Below are 11,796 nucleotides of genomic sequence, written 5' to 3' on the forward strand. Positions count from 1 at the left end.
TTTTGGACCCGAGAGGGTCCATTTGGTATCATGGGCAAGGAGGGAAAGGAGATCAAACAAGAACAAAAATCAAATAACAAATTATCTACATATTTACACATGGATGGTACCTGAGATCAGATATAAAAGTGCGTGAGCATAGCAGCAGATGTATACTGTGCATGATGTACAAGTGCTAGAAAAAAACACACACTAAGACAGGTCAGTGCGTTGTAGGCCTACATGTGATTAAGGTGCAAAATGTCAGTGCGTGTTGACCGCATAATCCACATAAAGTCAGCTGACACTGGTATAATCCACAGGTCCATGAGGAAGAGCAAAGGAGGAAAAAAAAGGCACCTAGGTATAAAATAAAGCTAAAGTGGTTCATGTATGTTTTATAATATAATAATATATAATAATTATAGTGGAGTAAAAGTACAATATTTGCCTCTGAGATGTAGTAGAGTAGAAGTAAAAGTATATACTGGAAATACTCCAGACAGTAGAGTACTGGTGCGAACCCTGTGGGTATAACAGATATAGGCTATATTATGCCAAAAGAAGATGTCTACCAATATAACAAATAAGCAAACAAGTATGACAAAATCCCTGACTCCTATACAAAGTCCAGAGAACAGAAGGAACTCCTGCAGTGAAGTGTTTCACTCAAGCGTTGATGTATGGCTGATTATCAGTGCAGGAATAAATGCAGCCACTAGGGGGCAGAATCACACAGGAGAAACAACACACACAGTATCTAGAGCAGCTATGAGCACTGAAGTGAACACAACAGTAAATAGAGAGCAGGCTTTAGTTTCTACAGGTAGAACTACTGCAGAAAACTACCATACCAATATACTACCATGCTAATCTCTCAAGATAGATTCAGAGCTCCGCAAAAAATGCTTTGTCATATTTTCTGGTTATTGTGAAAACTGATCCAGGGACAAAATATTAATATATAATATTGTATGTGAGAATAAATGAACGTGTAGCAGTCTTGTGAAAGAGGTTAAAATGTTTAGAAGACAAAATAATAATATTAATAATAATAAATATCAGTGAATCTGTGATCTGCTTGTTGATTCTTCTAGTCGTACTAGTCGATTGGTCACGCCTGCAGAGGAAGGAAGTGGGAGGAGCTCTAAGCGGTGTGTTCAACAATCTTTAGTGAAATCTGGACTTTTCAGGTACTAAATGAGTATTTGTGCTCTTGAATGGTTGAATACATTGTTATGTTGTCTTGTTTGTGTTTTGATGAACATTCTGACCGAATATTGAGTGGTTTAGTTTAGAAGTGTATTTTTGTTCCTGGTTTAATATTTTAGTTTCCGGTTTCAAACTGTTTCTATGATGTTTTACATAGTATCGTATATGTCATTAATGTTTCGATGTATTGAGTACAAAGGACTAATGGAAACAAGCCATTGCCTTTCTTGGGTTTAAAATCCTTTTAGCAGACCTTGGCTTGTATTGAACTTATAGCCCTGAAACATGACTGTCATAGCATGACAGTCATGGACCCACTTCCTGGTTTTCGATTTCTTTTATATTTACAACTCTCACATGTACATAAACGTTCAGATTTCAAATATAAAGTGCTTACCCCCGAGCCAGGGATGTAGCAAGTTCAGCCGGACCGTGATAAGTACTCATATCTCCCGTATTATTCAATAAAAAGCATTTTAATCCCATCGGCGTCCATTTTCTATTATTTTATTTTATTTTTTTGTGATGTATCAGAGTGCAATACACCTCCCAACCGGTAGTGTCGCGTAGCTGAAAATATCGGAGAAAATGGCCGGCGACCGGATTAAAAAGCTTTTTTTGAACAATACGGACTATATAGGTACTTAGACCTTTTGCGCCTCAACTTGTTACATTTGTTGCTTGGGGGTCAGCACTTTATATTTTAAATCTGAACATTTATGTAGATGTAGCAGTTGTGAATGTAAAAAAATCGAGAACCAGGAACAAGTGGTTCCTTGACGCTTGTGACAGACGAGCGTCCTGTGAACCATGACGATTGACGTATTGAACTGTACTTTCCTGTGCATTTTTTTTGCAAACTGCTAAAGTATTCAATCAATCAATCAGTCATGTTAGCCGCAAACTAAGCTACTTAGATGCCAGCCTATAAATGCTAAGATAAGCATTTATAGCATCTAAGTTATATCCGCTCATTGTAGGGTTAATAACGATCTGGAATGCAGGATACGCAGCGGGCGTCCCTTGTTTCTAAGAAGAAGTGGTCAAAGTACATATTACAAGTCTAGACTCTAGAGGGTTGTTAAAGGACGACTTCACCGATTTTCAACCTATCTTCATATAATTGGTCCTCACTAATACTCATGGTGCCATTTTTTCCTACTTGGTCTGTGTCTCGTAGGAGGGCTGTGGACAGTCCAGAAACCCGTCTACCAGTGACATCATCGTTAGGCATGATTTTTTTTTTTTCCAACAAGATTTCACATTTTTATTTCGATTTTTATTAACACGAGAACAATGGCTTCTTTTATTGCATTGCAACTTTCCAGGAATAGAAAGCCTGCAGTTTCTATTAGCTTGGATTCCCCATTGATGATGTCACTGGTAGACGGGACTCTGAACTGTCCACAGCCCTCCTCTGAGACACAGACCGAGTAGAAAAAAATTGTACCATTTTATCATGAGTATTAGTGAGGACCAATTATATGAAGATAGGTTGAAAATCGGTGAAGTCGTCCTTTAACAACCTGTATTATAGTATGTAGCCTACATGAGCTGTTTGAACTTGTAAGATGTCTCATTGATTGATGACCAAAAATAAGGAACAAACAACAAAGGATCTTTTAGTTTCCAAATAAGGGACGATAACGTATTTCAAGGGACAGTTTGCAACCCAACATGTATATCTGCTCATTGTACAAGACGGCATGTGGCCATTAATGGTTCAACACACATTATGTGCATTTTGATTGTGTTTAGTACAGTAACAGATGCATAATAAGGTTGCTAATGTACAGTATGTGTGTGCTTAACTTATGACTACGCATTTGTGTTAAAGGAATAGTTCACCCAAGAAATGACTATATTTCTATTGTTTATTTCTACCCCATGATGTGTTGAATACAAGGATAATTTATGTTTGTATAACAACACAAAAATGACAAAATACTTGATTAATTGAAGTAAATTGAGGCCAAGTTTAACAGCAGCAAAACTATCTATAAAATCTGGTTACAAACGACAAAACAACTTTCAATTGTGAAAATGTTCACATACAATCATGTCATGTCCAACATAGGGACACCAAGATAAAATTGGTCAACTGTGCAACTACATTTATTTTAATTGTGATATAACTAAATAATAATGAATAACCATTTGTGTGTGTGTGTGTGTGTGTGTGTGTGTGTGTGTGTGTGTGTGTGTGTGTGTGTGTGTGTGTGTGTGTGTGTGTGTGTGTGTGTGTGTGTGTGTGTGTGTGTGTGTGTGTGTGTGTGTGTGTGTGTGTGTGTGTGTGTGTTAGTGTGTGTTAGTGTTAGTGGGAGTCCAGACTCTGGCCCAACAGAGCCCCCACCAGTAATGGCTGACCAAACAGAACGAACCACACTGGTTCCCAACGAAGAGGAGGCTTTTGCACTGGAGCCCATCGTCATCACAGGTCTGTGAGTCACATTTAAATGAAAGTATTCCATCAGTTAAAACGTCGTCCCAATGTAGCAATGCAGAAGCTTTTTCATTTGGCTTGAATATCTATCTGGTTGCACCGTGCATGTAGTCACAGATAGTGGGGGTTCAGATACATAGATTAGTGATGGACTTTTCCTGTTTGTTTGATTTTTTTTCAGTAGTTTATTAGTAGAGAATTTTACAAAGCTGCAAAAAATATATATATGTATTTGAAAAACACACAATTAAAGTCTGACAGTTGCTCTTAACTTGTCACTAGGGCTGTGAATCTTCTGCTATCTCACAAATCGATTTGATTCCGATTCTTGGGGTCACGATTCCGTTTTTTTCCGTTCTTTTCCAAAACAAACGATTAAAAAACTTTCAAAAATGTTATTATAAAAAAATACTAGAGAATCGATTCTGAATCGTCCAACATGAGAATCGCGATTCGTATTCAAATCGATTTTTTCCCACACCCCTACTTGTCACACCGCCCACTTCATCTTCGTCTCCGTTTTCTCCCCACATAGTGAAGGAGACGAAGGTGAAGCGTAAGAGGAGGCTGATTGTGGACCGCGTGAAGGAGCTGGACAGTAAGACCATCAGAGCCCAGCTGTCTCACTACTCTGACATCGTCACCACCCTGGACCTGGCCCCGCCAACCAAGAAGCTGATGATGTGGAAGGAGACGGGAGGAGTGGAGAAGCTCTTCTCTCTCCCTGCACAGCCGCTCTGGAACGCCAGGCTGCTCAAGGCAACACACTTTTCATTGTAAACGGACGGAAGCGGGGTTCCAACAGGTCAAGGGATTTCTGGAATGTCAGGGAAGGTTTTTTTTTTTTGGGCTTTTATTTTTATGCCTTTTATTTTTTAGAAAGGGAAAGTAGGCTGACAGGAAATGGGGAGAGAGATGGGGGGGGGGGGGGGCTGACACGCCGGCAAAGGTCGTCGGGATCGGGAGTCGAACCCGCGACACGCCGTCAGGCTGGCATTGCGGCCTAGGGTGCCTGGACCGTCACGCCCAGGCCGTCAGGGAAGATTTTTTTTAACCAGTCAGGCTCTGTGCATAACCGTAGTCCCAGGTTTACAGAAGGTGGCAAACCCTGTTTCATGTTCATTTTTCCATAGCTTCCCATAGTCTGTTTGGCTCAGCAGCACGTTTGAATTGGAAACACACATGTGTTTCCAGTTCAAGTCTGCTGCCGACTCGAGCCAATCAAACAAAACTATGGGAAAATAAATGAATTGTTATTTATTATTATTGGTCATGGAATATATTTGATTCTTTTTTCTAATTAAATGTTTTAAGAAAAGAAAAAGAAGCTTTATACAACTCTTTCTGTCCCTAGATGTTCACACGATGCCTGACGCCACTGGTCCCAGACGAGCTGAGGAAGAGGAGAAAAGGCGGTGAAGCCGACAACCTGGACCAGTTCCTCAAGGACAGGGAGAACCCTGATGTACCCCGAGAGGACAACATGAGCCAGCAGCAGCGAGACATCATTGGTAAGAGTGTGTGTGTGTGTGTGTGTGTGTGTGTGTGTGTGTGTGTGTACCGTATCGATGATATTTTTAGAATGAGAATAGACAGATGCATACTCCCTTTTCATACTATATCATCACACTGCTAATTTTTTTTTATGTTTTTGTTTATATACAATTAAGGTACATGAGAAATGTGACACCTAGGACATTTTACCGTGAGGTAAAATTCCAAACAGAGTTTTTAGATAGCTTCTTTGGTCGAGTCTGGTTGTAAAATGTCTGCCATCAATCAATTAAAGTGACGTGTGATTCAACGTGTTGTGTACATTGAGTACAGCGTTCTACCGAGTCAGGTTTTTCTTGTGTCTGGGGAGTCTGTGTGCCTACTGGATTGCAAGGGAGGAACGTAAGCTGCAGTTAGACTGCTGTCTCTGTGATCTTGCAAATCCAGCTGCTGTGTAAGGTTACAGGCGCCCAGGCATATATATATTAAAATTATTTGCATCTTAAATGGTGCATTTACAGTATATAGCTCCTTTATCCAGGCGCTTTACAATGTGCATTACATTAACCCATTCACACACACATTAACACACCGACGGCAAAGGAAACCATGCAAGGCACCAACCTGCTCATTGGGAGCACTTAGGCAGTGGTGTGTTCTACCGTGTCCCGCTGTATACGTAGTAGACCCTGTAGATTTTTTTCGTCGCCACCATATACATCCAAAAACTGTTCAAAACAGCGTATCTGATACGCTGATATGGTCTGAAACGCTACTGCCCAGGAGTAATCTCTCAAGAACAAATTCTGTAATAAACAGCAGAGGTCGCTGTTTTTCCTTTTCAGTTGGCCCAGGAGTGACTGGGGGTAGCAAGAATGTGGGCTAACTCTGAGTTGATGGCTTATCATGTGTGTAGCTATTGTTCTTGAGGTGATAAGTAATGGCTGCGACGGAATTCACACATTAACTCAACGACGCGAATACTAATGAAGTACTCTAATCAGGCAGTGATTAGAGTACTTCATTAGTCTTGTGAAGATGAAGCAATACATGGAATGAGAGATTTCATTGAGGAACCACACAGTGAGCCTGAAAGCTTAAAACCGCACTCATACAATGCATGCAGACCATCCCTTGCAGCACTGCAGAGTGTGAAAGAGCTTTCAGTCTTATGAACAGTATATGCACTGACAAGAGATCTAGATTGTTGTTGTCCAATGTAAATAATTTGATGATGATCAGTGAAAATGGCGTCCCTGCAAATATTTTCAACCCAACAAAGTTTGTCAAAACATGGGTGACGAGGCATCGTTCTGCCACACAAGTAAGGAAGCCATGCACACCAAAGAAACCTATAGAAAGAAAAATTTGGAAAGCTATGGGCATGTTGTAGTACAGTATTCCATCAGGCTTGTGGGTTAAAACACTATGCACAAGTATGCATAATTATGCTAAGGCACTTTTTTTTTTGCAAATGCAAACATTTTTCTTACTCCTTGTTATTGCTGCTGAAATGTGTGAGGAGCCCAAACAAAAGATACAAAGACTGATTTTTTTTTACTGTACATATGGGCCACTTTTTTTGCACATTTTTTTCTTCAGTTATTTGTATTTCTTTATTATTGCTGCTAAACCAAAACAAAAGAATGTTAACTCTTATGTGGTTGTATGCAAGACTTACAATAAAAACAATCTTGAATCATCAATACTTTTTTTTGTCTTCAATGCCAAATTAATACTATTCTGTAATAGATACATGAATGCTTGCTGTTAACACTGCTATTATATCTGATAAGCCTAATCAGCATCTATTTATAACAATCCTTGCGCTCTTACATGGTAATAAAAGCATATTGCGTGTGGGCCACCCACGCTTTTGACATTTATTGTTTTTGTGGGCCACACACGTGTGCATTTTTTTTGCAGGGAATAATCATAGTATACCCTCCAAAAAAATCTAGAACACACCACTGCACTTAGGGGTTTAGTGTCTTGCTCAAGGACAATTGGAACATTAACTCTGCGAGAGCCGGGGTTCGAACTGAGAACCTTCCGTTTCCCAAGTGGCCGCTCTACCTCCTGAGCCACTGCCAATGTTCTCTGTTTTATTTTTAATATTCAAATCTATATTTCAATGTGGAATATCTGTTCAGATGATTGATTGATTGATGGAATATTTTATTGGTATTTAATTCATAGACATATATATAGTAGCAACCAAACAGTTCAAATATCAACAGAAAATACAGAAAAAAATAACACTATGCACAAACAAGACAAAAATGCAGAAACAAATAACATATGTACAAAACGGGGGGGGGGGGGGGGGGTGGAAACCTGTGTTCCAATAGATCCACTATAGTTATTATTTAGTCACAAGCTCATTGATTTGTTCTCTGCTGATTGTCCTCATTATAGATCTCACACTCCTTCCCGTGTTTAAAGAGGTTTCCCCTGGACAACAGGAGAGCAGCCCCAGTCTGGTCCAGGGGAAACTAGAACCTTCACAGATTAAAGAGGAACAGGAGGAGAGGAGTCCCAGTCTGGTCCAGGTGAAACTAGAACCTTCACAGATTATAGAGGAACAGAAGGAGAGGAGTCCCAGTCTGGTCCAGGTGAAACTAGAACCTTCACAGATTATAGAGGAACAGGAGGAGAGCAGTCCCAGTCTGGTCCAGGTGAAACTAGAACCTTCACAGATTAAAGAGGAACAGGAGGAGAGGAGTCCCAGTCTGGTCCAGGTGAAACTAGAACCTTCACAGATTAAAGAGGAACAGGAGGAGAGGAGTCCCAGTCTGGTCGAGGTGAAACTAGAACCTTCACAGATTATAGAGGAACAGAAGGAGAGGAGTCCCAGTCTGGTCCAGGTGAAACTAGAACCTCCACAGATTAAAGAGGAACAGGAGGAGAGCAGTCTTAGTCTGGTCCAGGTGAAACTAGAACCTTCACAGATTATAGAGGAACAGGAGGAGAGGAGTCCCAGTCTGGTCCAGGTGAAACTAGAACCTCCACAGATTAAAGAGGAACAGGAGGAGAGCAGTCTTAGTCTGGTCCAGGTGAAACTAGAACCTTCACAGATTAAAGAGGAACGGGAGGAGAGCAGTCTTAGTCTGGTCCAGGTGAAACTAGAACCTCCACAGATTAAAGAGGAACAGGAGGAGAGGAGTCCCAGTCTGGTCCAGGTGAAATTAGAACCTCCACAGATTAAAGAGGAACAGGAGGAGGAGTTACTTCAAAGACCAGAGGAGGCTGCAGGGTCATTGTTGACATTACTAGCAGTTAAAAGTGAAGATGATGAAGAAAAAAAAAACAGAGAGCCAGAGCCTCTGGCCAGCACCTCAGCTGAACACATGAAATCACAAGCCTATGTAGAGCACTGTGGAACATCACAACCAACTAGTGATGACCAGCACCTCTCTTCATACTGTTCTGAATCTGACATTACTGAGGACAGTGCTGACTGGGCTTCACAGTGTTCTGAATCTGACATTACTGAGGACAGTGCTGACTGGGCTTCACAGTGTTCTGAATCTGCTACTGAAGATGGTGATGGGTGGGAGACCAGTGGTGGTCAGTCTGTTTTAAACACACTGAAATCACACACGACACGTGTGGAAGGAAGAAGGTTGTCTTTGAGAAACAAGTTGTCCCCGAGCATGAAATCATCAAAACAAACACCATCCATGAGGAGTCGAACAGGAAAGAAAAGCTTTTGTTGTAAAGAGTGTGGAAAGGTATGTGGTTACAAGGCTGATCTGATAAAACACATGAGGATTCATACAGGGGACAAGCCCTTTGCTTGTTCAGTTTGTAGCAAAAGATTTAACCAATCTCAACATCTGACAACACACATGAGGACACATGCAGGGGACAAGCCCTTTGCTTGTTCAGTTTGTAGCAAAAGCTATAACCTATCTCACCATCTGAAATCACACATGAGGACTCACACAGGGGAAAAGCCATTTGCTTGTTCAGTTTGTAGCAAAAGCTTTAACAATACTCAAAATCTGAAAATACACATGAGGATTCATACCGGGGAAAAGCCATTTGCTTGTTCAGTTTGTAGCAAAAGCTTTAGCCAATCTCACCATCTTAAATCACACCTGCGGATACATACAAGGAAGCCTTTTGCTTGTTCAGTTTGTAGCAAAAGCTTTAGCCGTACTCACAATCTGAAGATGCACATGAAGACTCATACACGTTAATAAAAAAAACGTTTAGTTGCAGTTTGTGTGGCTAATGATTTGGTCAAAGGTAACCCATTAACTACTGTTAATCGTGATTAATTATGTTAATTATCACCATTAATTGCGCACATTGTGGTCTCTGTAACAGGACTTGTGGTATCACCTGCAGGGACAGACAGTATTTGTCTAAAATATGTCTCAAACATGAATGCTGGTATCTTCATCTCTACGGATTTCAGCAGCTGGCATAAAAAAAGAAATCCTAATTAAATGAGAAATCTGTATTAATGCTCTTTGAATTAAAAAGAAATGGAAGACCTTTCTGTTTGTCACAGCCTTTCACTGAGGTTATTGATTCTGAACTTAATTTAATCATTTTATTGTATTAGTATTAACTCATTAGTTTCACTCATTAGAGGTGTGGGTGATGGCAGTGATGGTTCTGGAGGGGAGGTAGAGTTGTGTATCATGTTCATAATAGTGGAAACGGAGGCCATGTCTGTGAAGTATCTGTCCAAGGGGGAGCATGTACAGGATGAAGAGGAGAGGACCAAGTACTGAACCTTGGGGGAAGACGTAGGTGACAGGAGATTTGAATGATTGGCAGTTGTTAATGAAGTTGAAATTATGTCTGCCAGTGAGGTATGATTTGAACCAGGAGAGGGCAGTGTCAGGGATTTCAAGGGTGGATTTGAGGCGTGAGATGAGTTTGAAATGGTGTAGTATGGTATCAAAAGCGCGTGATTTGGGAGCGTACGGGAGTGCTTGGCAAGCCACGCCCCCGGAGTCCCGCTGGAATCAATCAAAAGCAGCACTGAGGTCGATGAGGATGTTGAGTGAGCCAGTGTCAGAGGATAGCAGGAGGTGATGAGGGTAGTCTGTGCCGTGTTTGGTGCAGAAGCCGGATTGAAATTGTTCGTAGAGGTCATTTGTTTCTAGGTATGTAGTAATTTGGGTTGCGACAGCAAGGGATTCTTGGATTCCAGGATTTCTGACAGAAATGGGAGGTTTGAGAAGGGTTGGTAATTATTGGGGGAGTCATGTTTTAATTGTATACAAATATCCTTTTATAATGCGTTTCTGTTGCTCTCTCTTACTGTTCTAAATGCTCAAGACACTTGTGTATATATAGGGAAAGTAGACAAAAGAAGATGTTAGTGCTTGATATTTACCTGGTGTCATATTGTCTGTAGCGGCCCTTGGATATGAATGATGACGAAGGTGGATGGTTTCAACGGGTGTATTTATTCTCTTCTTCAACACTGAATGAAGCTGTATTCGAACACCGTGAAAACTATAAAAAATAGAAATAAATACTGTTACAATCATATTAAATCATTTCATAGTTTCACTCAACAATAAAATCAGTGCATTTCAAAGCATCACTTTCGGTACAATTAAGTACAATTCAACAATAAAATAGTTAATTTATAGTTGATATAATTCAGTGAATTAATAACCCATTTCAAATGCAAAGCCAAACGAAAATGTACCATAACCAAATCGAAATACCAGACAAACAATTAATAGATCCAAATTAAATCAGAAAGAAAACCAAACAAACAAAAGAACACTCCTGTAACTCGCTCCGCTATCCAGGGGTGCTATGGGCTGCATACAAAACCACCTTGGCATCAGGTAACTCAAAGAATCATTTCGTTGCACCAAGTCACAACAGACACTGAACAATATATAAACAACCTTACTCAAACTGCGCACTTAAAGTGCAGAATACAGGGTTACAGGTAACAAATAGGCTACAGAACAAACAAACATTCCGTACCGTGTCGCGCTACGTTGGTGTGCAAACGTGCGTCTCTCTGCTCTGACCGTCACTGAGTGAATGGATCTGTCTGTGAAGCTAGCATGCCTCAGTTAAGTTAGGACCCCAACGGAAACAAGTCCGCAAGGACTTTTTTGGTCGGACCTTTTAGACAAAAGTATTATAAATGTAACTGTGTCGTTTTACATTCTTTTGCCTAATACAAATTTCAATCAATCAATCAATCAAAGTCTAGTCTCGCGTAGCCAGACAACTATTCCACAATCTCTGAATGCTATATAGAGTCTGGAACTACAACTCCCAAAATCCGAGAGAGGAAACTGGCACTTCCGTTCACGAACATATTTACTTTTTAATTTCCATTTCTGCTAAGCAGCAAGCTATGTATACTTAGATGATTTGTATTGATATTAGGATAAATTTGCGCGACTGTAAAGACGAAACGGAAATGGAGAGGAGGCTCCACATCCGGTTTATATTCTAATCATGATCAGAGCTTCCGAGTCCCAGACTGTATGCCGGAAATATTTGAAAATTGTGGGAGGCAACAGTCTGGTAACGCGAGACTAATCAAAGTCTGGTCTGGTGACAGGAAGTGTCAAAAATAAAGGTACCCCAAAATGCACAGGAACAGGAAGTGTCAAAATAAAGGTATCCCAAAATACGCAAAGTAAATAACAAATCAACTTCAAACTAAA

At 40.5% G+C, this 11,796-nt stretch overlaps 1 protein-coding gene across 3 annotated transcripts; it reads left to right on the top strand.

Annotated features, from left to right (window-relative positions):
• Positions 1 to 1,116: 1,116 nt before the first annotated feature.
• On the top strand, positions 1,117 to 9,615 carry LOC308094980 (uncharacterized protein). 3 transcript variants are annotated; one of them, XM_080441815.1, is made up of 5 exons: positions 1,117 to 1,172; positions 3,494 to 3,628; positions 4,170 to 4,393; positions 4,989 to 5,145; positions 7,547 to 9,615. In XM_080441815.1, the coding sequence occupies exons 2-5, from the start codon at positions 3,550 to 3,552 to the stop codon at positions 9,331 to 9,333; spliced, it is 2,247 nt and encodes a 748-aa protein (XP_080297941.1). In that variant the 5' UTR covers positions 1,117 to 1,172; positions 3,494 to 3,549; the 3' UTR covers positions 9,334 to 9,615. The 3 variants fall into 3 exon arrangements, with proteins under 3 accessions (XP_080297941.1, XP_080297942.1, XP_080297940.1); XM_080441816.1 differs by having other exon boundaries at positions 1,131 to 1,172; positions 3,536 to 3,628; XM_080441814.1 differs by having other exon boundaries at positions 1,133 to 1,172; positions 3,510 to 3,628.
• The last annotated feature ends 2,181 nt before the right edge of the window (positions 9,616 to 11,796 follow it).

This window comes from Gymnoscopelus braueri (assembly GCF_963280865.1).
Source record: "Gymnoscopelus braueri genome assembly, chromosome: 11".
Taxonomy (NCBI): domain Eukaryota; kingdom Metazoa; phylum Chordata; class Actinopteri; order Myctophiformes; family Myctophidae; genus Gymnoscopelus; species Gymnoscopelus braueri.